The sequence below is a fragment of the Rattus norvegicus genome, chromosome 1, assembly GCF_021556685.1.
Source record: "Rattus norvegicus strain SHRSP/BbbUtx chromosome 1, alternate assembly SHRSP_T2T, whole genome shotgun sequence".
Lineage (NCBI taxonomy): Eukaryota > Metazoa > Chordata > Mammalia > Rodentia > Muridae > Rattus > Rattus norvegicus.
Genome location: NC_141534.1, coordinates 256,386,364 through 256,405,276, shown reverse-complemented (window position 1 = coordinate 256,405,276; position 18,913 = coordinate 256,386,364). Strand labels below are relative to the sequence as shown.

Here is an 18,913-nt window from a genome sequence, read left to right as displayed (position 1 = left end):
CACCAGGTACCCTGTGCTGGGTGTGAGGAACCAGGGAAGGGGGGGGGAGCTGCCTCAACCCAGTCCCGACTAGCTCCCTCGCCTTCCTCACAGACTGGTGGTAGAGTTCCCAGCCACAGGAGGGGCCATCCCGTCCTGGCAGATCCGCACGGTTAAGCTGATCCGCTACGTGAATAACTGGGACTTCTTCATTGTGGGCTGTGAAGTCATCTTCTGCATCTTCATCTTCTACTATGTGGTAGAGGAAATCCTGGAAATCCGCGTGCATCGGTTTCGCTACCTCAGCAGCGTCTGGAACATTCTGGACCTGGTGGTCATCTTGGTGAGGGACGTGGGACAGTTTGGAGGGTGGAGAGACTCTGCTTTGATGGAGGTCTGAGTTCTTCCCTTTGGAGGCTCAAGCCCTCCTTTTGACTTACTACAAGCCCTGTGCTAAGCCTCTCAGAGAGAAAGGTTGGAACCTCCTGGCCCAGATCTCAGGAAATCTTGCCTTACACATCATTCTTTCTCACCCGTGAATGGGCCCTCCTTTTTCCTTGTCTATCAGAATAGACCTGAATCTATTCTGAGTCTCTTCTGCCTTTTGTTCTAAGACCTAACCTCTTGAGAACCCTGCCATTCTCTTCTTGGTTTGAATACTCTGTTCCTTTCATTGGTATCTCCTTCTACTAACATGACACATTCATTCGGTTGTTTTATTTGTATATGTATTTGTGTGAATGCGTGTGTGTGTGTGTGTGTGTGTTTGTGTGCGCTTGTGCACATGTGCACACACAACACTGTGCTTACAGAGGTCCTATGGGAGTTGGCTCTCTCTCTCCACCATGTGAGTCCCAGAGAGAGAGATCAAACAAAGCCAGGCGGCCAGGCTTGGCAGCAAGGATATTTACCTGCTGAGCCATCTTGCTGGCCCACACATGGGTTTATTTTGGCCAAGGCTTAGGAGTGATAGGGATGGGGGATATCATGTTCTTAGGTAACTTTTCCCCATAGTTCTTTACAACCAATGGCCCCAAAGCCTTCTCTTGGGCTTTTGGACATTGTAAAAGCTAGTGAAGATCCAGCAAATAATTTCTTCTGTCCTGGCTCTCCTCTGGGAGCTCATCTTTGAACATCCTTTAAGATCACCTTGACTTCTCTGACACGCCCCCATGACTCCTCTGCGGCAGCTCTCCATCGTGGCTGTGGGGTTCCATGTATTCCGAACCCTGGAAGTGAACCGACTGATGGGAGAGCTCCTACAGCAGCCAGACACGTATCCAGACTTTGAGTTCCTGGCCTTCTGGCAGACTCAGTACAATAACATGAACGCGGTCAACCTTTTCTTTGCTTGGATCAAGGTACCGGGGACTTGCCTCCCAGCCCTGCCCCCGAGGCCCTCTCCCCCTAGGCGGATCTCCTTCTCATTTCGTGTGTTACGGTCAGTGGCCTCCATCCGTTCTGTGCTCTTCATCTTTTCTCTTTCCCGTGTTTCACCGCGGCCCCTGCAGATATTCAAGTACATCAGCTTCAACAAAACCATGACCCAGCTCTCCTCCACCCTGGCTCGCTGTGCCAAGGACATCCTGGGTTTCGCCATCATGTTCTTCATTGTCTTCTTCGCCTACGCCCAGCTCGGCTACCTGCTTTTCGGGACCCAAGTAGAAAGCTTTAGCACTTTCGTCAAGTGCATGTACGTGTCCTGCCCCTCACCCTTGGGTCCCTCAACCTCCAGCTCCCGGGCTTTGTGTGACCGTGGGGAAGAAGGGAAAGTGTACGGGTGCGTCAATGTTTAAAAAGTATCTGAGCATGTCCGGGTGTGCTCGCAAGTAATTCTCCCACCTGCTGTTGTCTGTTACGTTGCGTGTGCTGTATAAGGTACACTGAGGGGTCTGTTTATGGTTAGGAGAGTGGGGTGGGGTATGGATTGGGGCAAATGTTGGCTAGGTTCTGTGTGAAGCCCGGGTCTCTGGTCTCTTAGTTTCACTCAATTCCGGATAATCCTCGGGGATTTTGACTACAACGCCATCGACAATGCCAACCGAATCCTGGGCCCTGTGTACTTCGTCACCTATGTCTTCTTCGTCTTCTTTGTGCTCCTGGTGAGGGTCCCTCTGTGGACTGCTGACATAGAGGGTCTTCAAGGTTGGGTTTTGACCCCATATGTCTCCCACTTAGGATTATAGCTGGGTTCTCACAGCATAGGGAAAGTACGTATGTGTGGTATTTTGAGAGCCGGTTAATGTAGCAATGATACCAGATGGCCAGGTGGTGTGTATACAGGAAATTCCAGAGTCTTCCAGGAAAACCAACTCCTCATCTTCCAAGGACAGGAAGGGGAGGGGTGCCTTATGAGGAGAAGTAGAGACCTCTGGAGGCTTCTGTATCTGTTTTCTAAGAGACCCTTTCCTCTGGGGAGCTCCTGGTGGCTTGTACTACCAATGTTTGGTGGTAATTTCCTCTTCTTGCCATCGGAGAAATATCTGGAATCTATTTCTTTTTAATTCTTAAAGATTTATCTTATTTTATGTGTGTGCATTTTGCTTGCATATATGTTCACACACCATCATAAGTGCCAAGTTATCGCTCTAAGGTCCCGAGTCTGATTTTTATTAATATTAAGAGGTGTTCTTATTTGATTAACTGAAGGAGACACAGGCATGGAATTGACATCGATGGTAAAGAAGAGAGCACGTGTGTACCATCACATTGAAAAACTGATGACTTTAGTGATTTCTGGGCCCTGTTATAGGTTAGGTCCATGCCACATGCTGTGACAGTTTGGTGTTTATTGTAGTACCTGAGAATGAGAAACCACAGATCAATGAGCAAACATGGTCATTGACACACACCAAAAGGAAGACTTTCAGACTCTTGAGAGGCAGGTATGGGTGGAATTGAGTACTGAGGTTGAAAACATATGTGTGGGACTTAGGGTAAGAGGGCTAAGGGCTTTTAGTGGGTTCGAAGGTGAAAACCTAGGTCACAAGTGGGGCATGATGGGGTAAGTCAAAGCAGGTAGCTCTCTGTGAGTCTGAGGCCAGCCTGGTCTGCATAGCAAGTTCTAGGGTAGTCAGGGCTATATAGAAAGATCCTGCCTCAAAAGCCAAAAGTACCCATGTCCCTACTTTATCCTTTAGAACATGTTCCTGGCCATCATCAACGACACATACTCAGAGGTCAAGGAGGAGCTGGCTGGCCAGAGGGATCAGTTGCAGCTTTCTGACCTCCTGAAACAGGTGACTATGTCGTCTCTTTCCATAGCATCTCTACATCCGGGTTTGGTTCTGAGGCGCTGTGCCGTGGTGGACTGTTCTTGATTGGTGCAGGAGCCTGTGCTCTTGAATGCCTTTGACTTGTACCAGGGGGCTTGATATCTTCAGTTGGGGGGGGGAGGAATGGTGCTGAGGACCCTGTCAGCACTTCTGCCCACTTCCTCTCCCTTTCAGAGCTACAGCAAGACCCTACAAAGGCTGCGTCTGAGGAAAGAGCGGGTTTCAGATGTGCAGAAGGTCCTGAAGGGCGGGGAGCCAGAGATCCAGTTTGAAGACTTCACCAACACCTTGAGGGAGTGAGCAAATGGAGATCCAACAACCTTCTTTGATATTGGTCTAAAAGTTTGTGATCCCCAACTTTGCTGATAAGCCTTGGTCTATGGACCTCTGATCTTGACTTAGAGGCTCCTGACCTTCAGAATTGTGACCTTGTTGTACAGATCCCTGACCATGGTCTATACAAATTCTGGGCCTTGGTGAGCAACTCTTACACCTAATAGAACAAACAGTATAATTACCCTATTATTATATATACTCCACCCAAAAATATTGGGTAAATATATCATAAGGACCCTCTGTGGACCAGGCGTGAACAGGAAGTGACATAATTAAATGAGACAAAAATCTTTGTCTCCTAGGAGCCCAAAGGCACGCATGCAAATAAGCCAAGACACAAAGTTCAAGAACAGAAGTGAGAGGCTGGGGATTTAGCTCAGCGGTAGAGCGCTTGCCTAGCAAGCGCAAGGCCCTGAGTTCGGTCCCCAGCTCCGAAAAGAAGAACAACAACAACAACAAAAAAAGAACAGGAGTGGAAGAGTGGGAGGCATGGACCAAAGAGGGTTAGCGATCCTTTTTGAGATTAAAGGGAGGCTTCCAGGAAGAGGTGTTGAGTGGAAAGGGGTCTGGAGAATGCCTAGCTTATGAGTGGACAAGCCGAGGAGGCCAGTGTGAGAGCTGAGCATTGTTAAGCCTTCCAGTGAATAGTGAGGTACGGGAGGGACTGAGGGGGCCGGGAAAGGCCTTGAATGTCAGCACTGGGTCCGAGGAGTAGGGTGCTTAGTGGGGCGTTAAAAGCAGGGAATCTCGGATGTGCACTTGCTATTCCATTTTGCTAGTTTTGAGCTGGGTCTCACTTGAGTGCCGAGGTTCCTCTCGGACTGGATTTCATTCTTCCTCCACCGCCAGCTTCTCAAATACCTAAGAATCATAGACGTCTTCCACCACGCTCGGGTATTATTCATGAAACATGTTAATTGTTCTGTTTATGGAGGATGGATTTCAGGAGCGGGGAATGAAAAGGGAACCTAGACCTGTGGTAGTGGCATCTGGTGTCCAGGGGCAAAGAAATGGAATAATCTCTGTCTAAGAGCCTGAGGTCCGGGGTTGGGATCTAGCTCAGTGGTAGAGCGCTTGCCTAGCATGCACAAGGCCCTGGGTTCGGTCCCCAGCTCCGGAAAAAAAAAAAAAAAAGCAAGATCCTGAGGTCCTAACTTAGCCAGTAAGAGCCGGATGTGAGGGACACACGAAAGAACTCGTTGGGGGCCAGAATCACAAGACCCTGAAGATCCTGGCTTCTCTATGCGATCCTCTTCTTTTCCGGAAAGCAACACGCAGAGATCAAGACAAGAGTCCGGTGAAGGGGCTGGGAGGCCACGTTTGAGTGGTTACAGTTGCTTCAACTCCTTGTTCTTCTTAGGCTGGGGCACGCGGAGCGTGAGATCTCTGAGGTCTCGGCTGCCTTCACCAGGTTTGATCGGGATGGGGATCACATACTGGATGAGGAGGATCAGGCACAGATGCGACAGGGGCTGGAAGAGGAGAGGGTAAGCAGGACGGTTTGGTGGGGAAGAAGTATATACACATCACTTGCATGCCCTCCCTCCCCACCACACCCAAGCCAAACCCAAGTTGAGTGTCCTCGCAAATGAGTGAGAACCAACACTCTAGAATAATGGTTCTCAAACTGCTGTATATTAAATATTCGGGAGAGCCTTTAAACCCCAGTCCCCATGTCCTAGATCAATCAGATGGGAAAACTCTGGGCGGTGGGGCTAAAACATTAGAACTTTATAAAATCTGCTACGTGTTTCCACCATACTGCCGAGGTTCAGAACCATTGCTTTGCAAGAGGGACCAGTTCCTAAGATAATTCTTGATAATCCTCTATGAGGATTTGTTTTCTTGGAATTTTAAAATTGATCCCACTATGCCTGCAACATGCCTATTAAATGGAAGTCAGAAAATCGAAGGGCAGTGTTCCCAGACATAAGGAGGACGAACAGAGAACAGAAGCTCGAGCCTGGGACTGTGATTCACAGCAGAGGCTGGATCAAAAGCCAGGAACTCTCCAGACTCATCTTCTCCCCTCTAACATCCGACTTCCCGATCAGATGACCCTCAGTGCTGAAACTGAGAACCTAGGCCGGTCTGTTGGCCACAGCCCACCAGGTGAATTGGATGCAGAGGCTGCCAGAGGACGAAGCTGGGTCTCTGGAGAAGAATTCGACATGTATGTAAATGTCTCAGGGCTGTGACATCTTCTTTTGAGATTCCTTCCACAATTCCCAATGCCCTTTGCTGGTCCAGCAGGAGTTTCTGTTCCCCTGTGACCCCTCCTTGTATGCTTGAGCCTTGCCTTCCTCATTCCCATCCAGACAAACACCATCGTATTGTCCCTAATACAACACCCCTGTGCACGTCCAGACACCATTTCTGTTCCCTTGCTCTCTCTCAAACCCTACTCAGGCTCACAAGGAGAGTTCTGCAGCTGCAGCGTGTTCTGGAAGGAGTTGTGTCCCAGGTTGATGCCCTGAGCTCAAAGCTGAAGATGCTGGAGAGGAAAGGGGAGTTGGCTCCCTCCCCAGGAATGGCAAGTGCCCTCCAGTTGGGTCCTCTTGAGTTATTTTTTTTAAGATTTATTTATTTATTTATTTATTTATTTATTTATTTATTTATTTATTATATGTACACTGTAGCTGTCTTCAGACACACCAGAAGAGGGCATCAGATCTCATTACAGATGGTTGTGAGCCACCATGTGGTTGCTGGGATTTGAACTCAGGACCTCTGGAAGAGCAGTCAGTGCTCTTGACCGCTGAGTCATCTCTCCAGCCCTCCAGCCCTCCTCTGGTTTCTTTACAGCTGGGGTCCATTTTATTTTCTGGATGGGGAGGGAGGGACATTCTAGAACAACCCAGGGAGTAATGCTCACAGTGGTCGTTTTCTCCGTGGAGGTGGGGTGGAAGACAGGTCCAGAAAGTTGCTTATGCCATCCTATAGATTACCTTGACCTAGGAGGGTCTTTGATTTGTTATGATCAGCTATGAAACTATGAAAGAATAGACTGCTTATAAGCAAACAACTGAAGTATATTTCTCACCATCTGGGAGGCTGGGAGGTCCAAGATCAAGCGACTCGCAGATTCAGGAGCTGGTGTAAGCCAGCTTCTTGCTTCATAGGCCACTCAGCTGATGTAGTCTCGTGTGGTAGGAAGAAAGGGGGGGCACTAATTCCCTTTATAAGGGCTCCACCCTCATGACCTTCTCACCCACCCACCCCCAAGGGCTTCACTTCCTCATATTGTCACATTGGGGATTTGGATGTCAGCACAAGACTTTGGGGAGACACAAACATCTGTCTATAGCAACCTAGGTTCTTTGTTAATAAGTTTCAGAGAAAAAGAAATTCTCCTTCAAACGAGCTATTCTTTTTTCTTCCAACAGGAGGAGCCAGCTGTTTGGGAGAACCCTTATAATCCATCCTAGTTGTCACTCCAGCCCCCTTGGGAGTTCAGGGTGGGCAAGAGGATGGAAAGGGGGTCCTAAAGTAACAGACGGCAAGTTCTTCTCTCTAAGCCTTCCCACGGCAAGTTCTTCTCTCTAAGCCTTCCCACAAGCCTCGTCTCTACCCCCTGCCCCTTTGTAGGGCAGCATGTCTCATGAGAGCTGCTATGGAATTCCACCCTGTATCTGGCCTTCTGAGTTAATGCTATGCGTGTAGCCAGGCAGTGTGCTTAGGCTTGTCCCTTGGTGTTTCTATATGTAGTTGCACAGCTCTGTAAAGTAGCATTTCCTACCTGGCCTCTCTCTTCCTGGGCACTTACTTCTGCTGTAATGATTGACATGAACAACAAACAAGAAAAGGGAGGAGGCAGCCACGACTTTCCCGAGGAACTCAGGCAGCCATGATGAGTCAAAAGGTAGAAGTTCAAAGAGTAGGCAATGGAGTAGCTTACATTCCAGTAACTCTTACCCTTCCCCAGTGTGTCAAGATATCTACCATTGGCATGCATGGTTGTGTGTAGGGGGTCTTCCCTTTTCCCATGGAGTTTCCCTGTAAAAGAGAAAAGGAAGTTGTAGAGGAAAGAAGATTCTTGTGTGTTGAGATTCCAACAGAGGAGTTAAGAGTGACCCCCTCCGGGTGAAGCCAGTGAAGGCTCCTCTGGAGGACCTGCCTTCTGATTCTGGTGCTCCACTGACGACTTGGAACCAAGGAGGCTTCAAACCTGGAATCAAACAGAACCTGAAGAAACCAAGCAAGAGATGGTGTCAGGACTCACTGATCTTTGGACTAATGTGTGGTGGTCTCTGGCTCTATTCATCCCAGGACAATGTGAGGTTCCATGGTGATTTATCAATAAAACTCTTTAGAAAACCAGGTCTTTGCATTTCCTTCTGGGGTTATTGAGAGAAGACAGAAGGATAGAAACATAAGACATCATATACGCTCTCTGGACCGTACAGAGTAGGAGTTATGTCAATGTCAGGGAGCTTGGTTCTCCCAGGATTCTTGAAATAAGAAGCCCTGGCTCATAGGAGTGTTTGAAATGGTAGACTCGATGATTATTCTATAGAAAACAGTGGAGACAAGGCACCTAGGGAGAATCAGTCTTCAGAGAAGAGATAGGTTTGGAAGGTTTATGGGCAGGTGCAGCTGTGGTGTGTGTGTGTGTGTGTGTGTGTGTGCATGCGTGTGTGTGTAATGTGTGTGTGTGTGTGTGTGTGTGTGTGTGTGTGTGTGCGCAGAAGAATGAAAGCACAAGTGACTGGAGGATAACCAAGAATAAGTAAAAAAAAAAACTCTTACACTAAGATTTTGAGTACTCAGGAGCCTGTATCCTGAAAACTCTTACACACCTCTTTCCCCCTCTCCAGTGACTTTCCTTCCCTCACAGTCTACACCTTCCATTGATCTTAGTACACATTTCTCATTCGTCACCGACACTCCCGCCTCTTCTCATCCCCCAAGCATTCTGTAAACCTATGAGATTTGTGCAACAACTAAGTACAATCAACAAAACCTATGTGTCAACAACATTGGAAGCTTCCTTCAAGAAAGGTCCTTTCAATTAAATATTAGGGGCTAGCTTGTACTTCAAGAGATATGAGTCAGTGAGTTGATATTAGTCCAAGGCTATGGGAAAGGTAAGGGGAGAGCATTTAGGATCAAGAATCAAGGCCGAAATCTTGTGGGAGACAGCTTGCAAAAGTGTGGAGCCCCTGAGCAATTCTTTGGTGAACAAAACATGTCAGGGTCCTGGTGGCTGGGGAAGAGGCCACCTCTCTCCAATAACTTCAGTTGACAAGTTATGGGTCCACTCTGGGGCCACAACCCAAGACAAGCCATGGCTGGTACAAGCGACCATTCTAGAGTGTGGCTGCAGGGACGAACGCATTGCTAGCACCAGGTACTGTGATCTCAGCCTCCGGCTAATTCGCAATAGCCTTAGCTTTAGTTCCGGTTTCATGCTTGGACTTTGTTAAAAGGTCATTCTCTGAGGTGTGACTTGGGCATAGACGACCAAAGGGAGGAAGCTGTGAGCAGGCGGCAGGGCGGGGCTCCCGCGAGGCGCACACGCAGACTCCCCTAGAACCGGAAGCAGCCTTGGGTCGGGCATGGCGGCGGCTGCGGAGGGCGTCCCGGCGACGCGACGGGAGGAGCCGCCTCGAGGTACTACCCGGGCGTGGATGGAGATGTGGCGGATGGTGGGGAAGCTGGGTCCGGATGCGGGAACCGGTGTACCTGTCTGCCGCGTCAGGGCACTGAGGTGCAAGTCTAGCTCCTGAGCAAGTGAACAGAGTTGGTGCTTCAGGTGGGCGGGTGCGAGGGGAGGGCGTTGGGATGATGGAAGGAGCATCAGTCCGGAAGGACATTGGAACAGTCCACTTCGGCTGGATTAGGTCTGCGTGTAGGACATTTACTCTTCAACCCCCACCTCCTCCTTGGCAGACGATGCTGCGGTGGAGACAGCTGAGGAAGCAAAGGAGCCTGCAGAAGCTGACATCAATGAACTCTGCCGGGACATGTTCTCCAAAATGGCCACATATTTGACTGGGGAACTGACAGGTGAGAGAGACGCAGTCCCTTCTGGCTGATCCCGGTTGTGTAATTGCATTTGGCTTCGCAGAAACCTGAGAAGTGCTTCTGCAGCCTTTGTCAGTCCGTGGTTGAATGGGAGGAAAGGAGCCGCCGGGGAGGTGTATTTTAAGCACAGTTGTGAAGGAAATGGAAAATGGGGAAATAAGCACGCATTTGATTAGATCAGAAAGTTAGTCTGAAGATTTGCTGACCCGCCCTTGGGACATGGTTAGATTTTAGTTCAGTGTCCCTGCACCTGTGACTGAGGTCTGAAACAGAAAACAGAGTCTGGACCTTGTGGGGTATCGTAAGAGCTTACTTACACCGTTTCACTTCTCCTTGAAGAAAATTACACTTTGTGTTTATGTGTGTGTGTGTGTGTGTGTGTGTGTGTGTGTGTGTGTGTGTGTGTGTAAGGTTTAGAACAACTTGTGAGAGTTGGTTCTCTTCTTACACCATGTAGGCTACTAGGACCACACTCTGATCGTCAGGCTTGGTAGCAAGTGCCTTCTCACAGGCCCCATCCTCAGAAATGATGTTCACATCAATTTGTGAGCCAGGATCAATGAGGAAAGGCGTAGTAGAGAAGTTGGGCGGGGACGGGGCTGTCAGTTGCTGATTTCTCAGCCTGATCATTCACTTTTGAGCAAGAAAGGCCAAGTAACAAAATCCAGATTGGTGGGTTCTCCTCACAAATTCTAAAGTTTGGTTGTAGTAACTTATTTTGTAGGGCTCTACTTGACTAGAGTTTTAAAAAGACGGCATGATTTGGTTTGGTTTTATGATCTCGTGGCCCTTGCCGGTTAGCACTGGTCTTGTTCTGTTGTTTTCGCCTTCATTGTAGTTTAGAGATGTAGTTTTCTGTACCAGTGCCTTAGAACTAGTAGAGAGTGCTGGGCTGGGAGGGTGCATACTCCTCTGAGGAGGGGAATGACTTCCTTGTGTGTTTATTATAAACACTCGTATTACCCCGCCCATACACATTCTTTTCCTGGCTTCCAAGTATGTGGCCCTTGTTTTAGAGAGATTATTATTTGAAAGCCTCGAGAACAAATGTGGAGGAGAGAGACTAGAAACAGAGGAGCAGTTGTCCAGAAAGTATTGGGAGTCTGAGGCAAAATGAAGATAAGAATGGGAAGGAGAGTTTGGGATGAACACATGACAGACATAGATTTTGTCTGGTATTGAGCAGGCGAAGGTGCTTGTAAGGTTTTAAGTGGGGGTAGGACCAACAACCAAGATGGGGAAGCTGACAAGAGGAACCGTGTTTCTGTGGGAAACTGAGTTCTGGCCCAGCTGTTTGTAACCGTTACTGGAGCACCCAGGTGGATGCCTGGTATATCTGAGTCCGGAGCGGAGACTGGTCTTTGCAGAGGAGGCACCAGCATGGTGGCGTGGGTGGAGACTTCACAGAAAGATTGCTAAGGAAGAGCTTATAGGGGGACCTCTTCTGGACCTAGATTCCAGAGAGGGAAATGGAGCAGTTCGTTTTGAGTTGCTGGGACTGAGCCCAGGGGCTTTGCATAGGCAAAGTGATTGCTTTGTCCAGCCAGCTACATTTGCAGCCCCAAGTAATCTGTCTTTTTAGATAATTACTTAAAATTCTAAAGTTTCTAAGTGCTTATCAAAGTTAAACCAGTGTTATTTCTCTGCTGTTGTCATGCGTACCTGGAAAGATGCTTTTTGAAAAGAAAAACCATGATTTACTAATTGGGCACTCGTGCCATGCGTGGAGGTTGGAGGACAGACAGCTTTGGGGAGTCAGTTCTCTCCTTTCACCCTGTGGGTTCTGGGGATGGATTGCGCACAAGCATGATGAGCTGAATTCTGGGCAGGTAGAAGTAGGAGGATTCCTGCAACTTGTTGGCCAATCTAGGTAAATAGGTAAGGTCCACTTTCAGTGAGAAATCTTATCTGAAAAAAATAAAGTAGATAGCAGTTGAGAAAGACTCATTGACCTCTAGTCTGCACACACCTACATGTATACACACACACACACACACACACACAGACACACACACTAGTTGATACCATATGTACATACACACATATCTACTTATAAGGTTTATATCTCTAGCTGATGCTGTATATATTATGAGAAGATCCTCCAAGTTACATTATAATATATATTCATATGAATATATATATATATATATATATATTATAATTTAATTTTCTTGAGCACAGGGTTTCTCTGTGTAGCCCTGGCTGTTGAGGAACTCACTCTATAGACCAGACTGGCTTCAAACTCACCAAGATCCACTTGCTTTAGCCTCTCAAGCACTGGGATTAAAGTTGTGTGCCGTCACTGCTTGACTTATATTTTTTTATACTACAGAAATACCAAGACGATTTCACCTCTCTTTTCTTAGACAAGACTTAGACAAGAATTTATCGTTTTTTTTTCTAGCCATGACGCAAACTCTTTCTGGACCCTGCTTAGTTGAGTTCGCTGATTGCTGCCTCAGTTTCTACTCCAACATTTGGGGTATAGGCTAAGTATAAATGCCGTAGATTGAGAGCAGCCTGCTCTCTTGACATTTCCTGGGGTCCTCCCTTGAACTCTGCATTCCCTTCCTACACTCCTTTGTATTCTGTATTCCAGTAACTACTGACAAACTAAAGGTCTCCCACCTTCTGCTTTTTTTTAAAGCCACCAGTGAAGACTACAAACTCCTGGAAAATATGAATAAGCTCACGAGCTTGAAGTACCTTGAAATGAAAGACATTGCTATAAACATCAGCAGAAACCTGAAGGACTTAAACCAGAAATGTGAGTACTCAGATGCAGCCAATGCTCCTCCTGCTTCATGTTCCTTAGTGCTTAGAGCCCAAGAGCAGGGCACAGGGTATGGATCGCTGCCTCCAGGGAGCTCCTGGTGCAGAAAGCCTGACGGAGCAAGGGGGCTTTCTTCCATCCTGAAGGGGGGGTGTGCATCTGCTTCTAAACCTTGCTTTTAGTCACTGTATTCCTAGGAGAGTGGACAGCTGAGAGTCTAGTGAATTTGATTTAACAGTGAAATCCACAAAGGACTATTTCATAAGCCCCAAAGCTACACATTGAGAATGCTAATTTAAGCCGGGTGTGGCAACATGGGCCTTTACTCTCAGCACTCAGGAAACAGAGGCAGGGAATATCTGTGGGTTTGAGGACAGCCTGGTCTACCAAATGAGTTCCAGAACAGCCAGGGCTACACAGTGAAATCCTGTTTTCAGAGGAGAAAGAAAGAAAGAAAGAAAGAAAGAAAGAAAGAAAGAAAGAAAGAAAGAAAGAGAGAGAGGGAGAGAGAGAGAGAGAAAGAAAGAAAGAAAGAAAGAAAGAAAGAAAGAAAGAAAGAAAGAAGGAAGGAAGGAAAGAAAATGCTAATATAGAGTGATCTGAAAAAAAAATGCCCTTTGACACTAGGACATCCTTGATGTTGGCATGGCCAAGATGCAGACTCAGTAGCAGAAGGATTGCTTAAGGAATAAGTACTTTACTGGGAAGGAAAACCAGAAGAGGAAATGACTTGCTTTGCCTGGGTCACTGATGTACCCCATAAGCCAGCCGTGTCTTCCCAGGGAGAGCATCTGCTGTCTGCCCGGGTCTTTGTTAGGCTCAGCAGGACAGACTCTAGCTTTCTGACTTTCTCCTCTTTCACTATACTTGCCGACCATACTTGGACATGCGCTTTGTGTTTCAAGATGCCGGACTGCAGCCATATCTGGATCAGATCAACGTGATTGAGGAGCAGGTGGCAGCTCTCGAGCAGGCAGCCTACAAGTTGGATGCTTATTCAAAGAAACTGGGTAACCGTTTTTTACTCGTATCGTGATCCTTTAGGTTTGTTTTATAAATGTTTTGCCGTTTGTGTATGTTTGTGTACTATGAGAGTGTGCAGTGCTTGTGGAGGTTGGAAGGGGGCATCGGATCCCCTGGAATTGGATTGTTAGAAGTGGGTCCGAGCTGTCATGTGAGTCAGGAATTGAACCCCGGTCCTCTGGAAGAACATCAAGTGCTCCTAACTGTTGAGCAATCTCTCCAGCCCCTCTGTTTGATTTGATTAAAGAATATTTGCTAAGTATGGTGATGCACATCTGTAAGCCCAGTACTCCCGAAGCTGATGCAGGAGGATTGTAAATTCGTATTCTGGTCAGGTTATACAATGAGCATATCCCAAAAAATAAATAAACAAACAAACAAACAAATAAATAATATAAAACTTGAGGAATTAAATATGTACTAAATAGCATTTTCTGTAGTTACTGATTTAAAAGCACTGTTCTGAATGATTTGCATATACTATATACTTTATTCCCTATGAGGTGATTTTTGGGGTTTTTTTGGTTTGTTTTTTTGTTTTGGGTTTTTTGTTTTGTTTTGTTTTGTTTTTTTTCCAGACAAGGTTTCTCTGTGTGTCCCTGACTGTCCTGGAACTAACTTTGTTGACCAGTCTGGCCTCAAATTCACAGATATCACCTGCCTCCGTATCCCAAGAACTGGGCTTAAAGGCCTTCATCAAAATGCCAGACAACTTTTAAGATGTTTTTAAAACTCCCCACTCTCTGGGGAAGGTGACTGTGGTTTCAGAGGCAAAGCTAGTGAAGCACATGGAGGAGCCGTAAGCCAGCTGCCTATCACAGGGCGGAGCTCTTTGCTGTTCTTCACTGAGGGGAAGGAGAGAGTGGTTTGTAAGTCACCACTCAGCAGAGTAGTGATCAACAGTCAGTTTCACTGTTCAGTTACATCTGTGAACCTCACCATACAGGAAGCATCACACCAAAGGCTTTGAGGTTTTAAAGGCTAAAAAAAGGGCTTGGGTGTGGTGGCATATACCTGTAATCCCTTGGGAGGTGGAGGCAGGAAGATCAGGAGTTCAAGACTAGCCAGCCCAGGCTGTTTGAAAATTTGTTACAAATAGCAACAACAACAACAACAACAACATCATAGTACTGGGCTTATTTGATGACATTTTAAATCTCTTTAGGTTTTTGTATCTTTCCAAATCGCTTTCCTGAAATGAGAGATAACAATAAGAACATAAGGGGCTGGAGAGATGGCTCAGGGGTTAAGGGCACTGACCGCTCTTCCAGAGGTCCTGAGTTCAAATCCCAGCTCACAACCATCTGTAATGGGATCCGATACCCTCTTCTGGTGTGTCTGAGGAGAGAGACAGTATGCTCACATGTATAAAATAAGTAAATAAATAAATCTTAAAAAAAAAGAGTAAGAATATGGAAAGACCAGGAATGTAGCTCAATTGATGGAGGACCTATTTGTCATTCATGACGTCCTAGGATTAAGAATGGCAAATCCTAATCACTAAGGATGCCATGTCCTGGGCATGTATGCAACACTGGACAGTCAGGCCTGATCATACATGTCTGTAATCCCAGCACTGAGGATGCGGAGGCAGGACAATTGGAAGGTCAGGGCATCCTCAGCTTCGCAGTGAGTTTGAAGTCAGAAGTTTGTGAGACCTGCGTAGGCTGTGTGGATGTGGGGTATAGGGGTAGGGGTAGGGAGGAGAGAGGTGAGATAAACATAAAAACAGAAACATATTCATACTTCTTGAGCGTTCCAGACTGGGATTGTTCCTGGAAGGTAGTTTCTAAAATGTAGTAAGGTTGCCAGTAGGGCCAGTGCCAGTGGACCCTGCTACATTCCGTCTGAGCAATCCGAACCTGTGCTATTATACAGTTAGAACTTAGTGTGTGTGGTTTGGGCTCACAGTCAGTGTTTATGTTTGACCCCTTGAAGTGGTGCAGATCTGTGATCTCTGTATCTGTGCAGATGATGAGGCTGAAGCTGCAGCCTTAAGAATATAACAGGTATATTTAAATTTGCTTGAAAATCTAACTAAAAAATATCTTTGTGAGCACTAGTGTTCAAAGACACAATTCCTGTTCTTCCTCAACTAGAAGCCAAGTACAAGAAGTTGGAGAAGCGATGAGAATCATGTTCGTGTGTCTCAAGTGTTTTTTAATATGGAAGTTGTTTTATAACCACTAAATCCTGAGGCTGACAATTATCACAGTTCCTCAGAAGAAAACTGCTGGTTAATCCCAAGACCACGCGATACCACGGATGAACTGGAGGGCTGCGGCTGTTCTGGAGTCTCCTCTGAGGTGGTACCTCTCAGAAACTCACACCCAGAATGCCTCACCGTTTACTTGAATGCTTCATCATCCATACAAGATGGAGACTCTAGAGTTCAGGGCATACCTGGGCTTGCCAGTAGAGTCCAGGGAGGGGACCTGCTTTCCCTGGTATTGGGCAATTAGCACGTTATTTTCCAAAATGGCTGTTTTGTTCGTTTTGTTTTCTACTGATGATATAATGTATTATTAACAAGATTCTAAATTAAAAGGGAAAACAAAACATATATGGGTTCTTTTTTTTTTTTTTTTTTTGCAACTTATTGCTACCCATGTGGCAGTAATTCGCCTTCCGATGACACTGCAAATAACAGAAAGTCCTAAAACAATTCCAAGCCAGTTCTAAAAGAATGAGAAGGAATGAAGGGGGTATTTCAGTAGCTCAGTATAGGAGAGTTCCCTCCACCCTCCAATCAGGGTCTGATCCCCAGCCTTGAATGTGCTACACAAGGGCTCCACTAGGGAGCTGTTCCCCCCTGCCCCTTCACTTTTTATTCTGAAGCTAGGACTCCAAGGCCTCAACCTGTAGGTCAAGAACCCACATATCCGGCTGGAGAGATGGCTCAGCAGTTAAGAGCACCCGACTGCTCTTCCAGAGGTTATGAGTTCAGTTCCCAGCAACCACATGGTGGCTCACAACCATCTGTAAAGAGATCCGATGCCCTCTTCTGGTGTATCTGAAGACAGCTACAGTGTGTACTTATATATAATAAATAAATAAATCTTAAAAAAAAAGAACCCACATATCAGATTACAATTCATAACAGTAGCAAAATTACAGTCATAAAGTAGCAGTGAAATAATTATATGGCTGGGGGTTGCCACAATAGGAACTGTATTAAAGAGCTCAGTGTTAGGAAGGCTGAGAACCACTGCTCTAAGGAATTCAGTAGGCTTCAACTTTGCCGCCTCCTGCTTCAGCCTCCTCAGAAGCTGAGCTCACAATTTCTTGTTTCTTTTTACTTGAGTCAGATGTGTAGGGGTGAAATGATACCTTTATATCTGGTCCGTTCTGGAAATGTGAGAGACGAGATGTGTGTGTGTTTGTGTGTGTGTGTGTGTGTGTCTGTCTGTGTGTGTGTCTGTCTGTATGTCTGTGTGCATGCATGTGTGTTAGATGGAAAGGCAGGGAGTAGCATTTATACATAAGTATTTTGTAACATATTTCCTACCGGTATCTATGGGATGAGAGGAATTTTGGAGAACTCAATTGCCTAAAAACCTCAGATGATAGGGGTTAATAAAGAACCGGTTGGATTGTGAAGCAACATTATTACCTTATCTACAGTAGCATGCTATTACCTAGCCTAATATTCTCCATGTCATTCCCAAGTGTGGTAGTTTGAATAAGAATGGCCCCTATGGGCTCATATATTTGAACCCATAAGGAGTAGCACTATTTGAAAGGATTAGAAGGGCTATCAGGTGTGGGCATAAAGGAAATGTGTCACTAGAAGTGGGCTTTAAGATTTCAAAAGTCCATGCCAAGCCCAGTGACTCCCTGTGGATCAGGAAGTAGTTCTCAACTATTCCAGCATCATGTCTGCCTACAGGTGGCCATGCTTCCTGCCATGATGATAATGGACTAAACCTCTGAAACTAAGTAGGCCCCAATTAAAGGCTTCCTTTTGTGAGAGTTGCCTTGGTTATGGTGTCTCCTCCCAGCACTGGAACAGTGACTAGGTTACCAAGAGAGGTTATTTCTGCTTCTACTTCTCCTGGCTGTCTTAGACTGTAATCATTTATCCTTATTTCTCTGGTCTGTAATGGGCATGGGCCTTTTATTTAAATAGGATGTATGTGTCTGTTTTGTCTGCACGTATATATGTGCATTACGTGTGTACCTGGTGTCTATGGAGGTCAGAAGAGGGTGTTGAACCCTGGAACTAGAGTTACTGATGTTTATGAACCACCACATGATTCCTAGGAATGGAACCCAGGTCCTTTGCAAGGGCAAAAGTGCTCTTAACCATGGAGCCATTTCTCCAGCCCCCCCCTCCACACTAGAATTCTTATGTATACAAGGGCCCCACTTACAAAAGTAAATATCTTGTTATTTCCACACTTACAGCCTATTAAGCCATCCCCAGCAACTCCTTTCCTAAGGATAAGTTTTCATTTTTACAGTTGACTTGAACCTACGGGAAAGTTGTAACAATAATACAGACAAATTTCACAGACCAGTTTTCATATTTTACTGTTGTTTAACCATCTCTGAAATCATATAGCTGTTCATATTGGCAGGATTCAGTCTTGAAAGCCACTCCTGGGAGTGCTGAATTATCCAAAAAGTAAGAAAAAGGTTTAAGTTACCAACAAAGCAGGGGTATTATTATGTATGCGGCAAATAATTTAATATCCCCCTTAAAAGCATTGCAGGAATGATAAGAAAATCAGAGATTTGAGATTCTTTAACATATTTGATTTCTGATAACTTGGGTGCCTTTCCTTTGTCAGGAAAGTTGTTTCTATGACCTAATTAAACAGTTGCCGGGGGCTGGAGAGATGGCTCAGTGGTTAAGAGCACTGACCGCTCTTCCAGAGATCCTGAGTTCAATTCCCAGCGACCACATGGTGGCTCACAACCATCTGTAATGGGATCTGATTCCCTCTTCTGGTGTGTCTGAAGACAGTTACAGTGTACTTATATAAATAAAATAAATTTAAAAAACAGTCGCCGGTTGGCCTGGCCCCTTCAGAAAAATCAATGTCTGGAAAGCAAAGCAAAAAGAGATCCAATGAAATTATGAAAATAGCCCCCATGTATACAATCGATTATAGAGAACTCCTTAACATCCCTGTACATTAGGTCTTGTTACTGAATTAATTTACTTCTCTTTCAATGTGCTAATATTAAGGTCACCTAAGTAAGGGAGGCAATTTTTTACTTATTTATGAGGTGCACATGGAGGGCTGCACTTCGTTTTGAATAACTCAGTGAGAATGAAAGGGACTTGGAGAGATGTGAGCAAAACAGCAAATTTGGCAGCATGCTGACATGCTGAATCAAAGTTATGATTGTTCTTTCAATGCGTTAACAAAATTTTTTAGGGGCTAGAGAGATGTCTCAGTCACCCTTATCACAAAACATAAATACTAGAGTTCGGATCCCCAGTACCCATATAAATCTGGATGGATAAATTTCAGGGCCCGCCAGTAATCCT

The 18,913-nt window shown here is 45.9% G+C and overlaps 2 protein-coding genes across 6 annotated transcripts in view; both read left to right on the top strand.

Moving 5' to 3' along the window:
* Pkd2l1 (polycystin 2 like 1, transient receptor potential cation channel) overlaps positions 1-7,930 on the top strand; it is a 37,353-nt gene extending 29,423 nt beyond the window's left edge. For 2 of the 3 annotated variants that reach the window (NM_001415836.1, NM_001415837.1), the window contains 10 exon segments: positions 94-322; positions 1,170-1,340; positions 1,491-1,672; positions 1,961-2,081; positions 3,120-3,218; positions 3,429-3,550; positions 4,951-5,077; positions 5,645-5,763; positions 6,000-6,123; positions 6,977-7,930. In NM_001415836.1, the coding sequence (NP_001402765.1) occupies positions 94-322; positions 1,170-1,340; positions 1,491-1,672; positions 1,961-2,081; positions 3,120-3,218; positions 3,429-3,550; positions 4,951-5,077; positions 5,645-5,763; positions 6,000-6,123; positions 6,977-7,018 (1,336 nt within the window). In that variant the 3' untranslated portion in view covers positions 7,019-7,930. 3 annotated transcript variants of the gene reach the window in all.
* Positions 7,931-9,126: 1,196 nt separating this feature from the next.
* On the top strand, positions 9,127-15,976 carry Bloc1s2 (biogenesis of lysosomal organelles complex-1, subunit 2). 3 transcript variants are annotated; one of them, XM_087550173.1, is made up of 6 exons: positions 9,134-9,203; positions 9,483-9,599; positions 12,022-12,099; positions 12,265-12,384; positions 13,296-13,400; positions 15,513-15,976. In XM_087550173.1, exons 1-6 carry the CDS (start codon positions 9,149-9,151, stop codon positions 15,542-15,544), a joined length of 507 nt encoding a protein of 168 aa, XP_087406299.1. In that variant the 5' UTR covers positions 9,134-9,148; the 3' UTR covers positions 15,545-15,976.
* The last annotated feature ends 2,937 nt before the right edge of the window (positions 15,977-18,913 follow it).

Excerpts from the sequence above, each read along its gene's own strand:
- Bloc1s2 (XM_087550173.1), top strand. The coding sequence starts at position 9,149 with ATGGCGGCGGCTGCGGAGGGCGTCCCGGCGACGCGACGGGAGGAGCCG. Across the intron at positions 12,385-13,295 it reads GAAGGACTTAAACCAGAAAT|ATGCCGGACTGCAGCCATAT; the intron begins GTGAGTACTCAG and ends TTGTGTTTCAAG. Across the intron at positions 13,401-15,512 it reads TGCTTATTCAAAGAAACTGG|AAGCCAAGTACAAGAAGTTG; the intron begins GTAACCGTTTTT and ends TTCCTCAACTAG.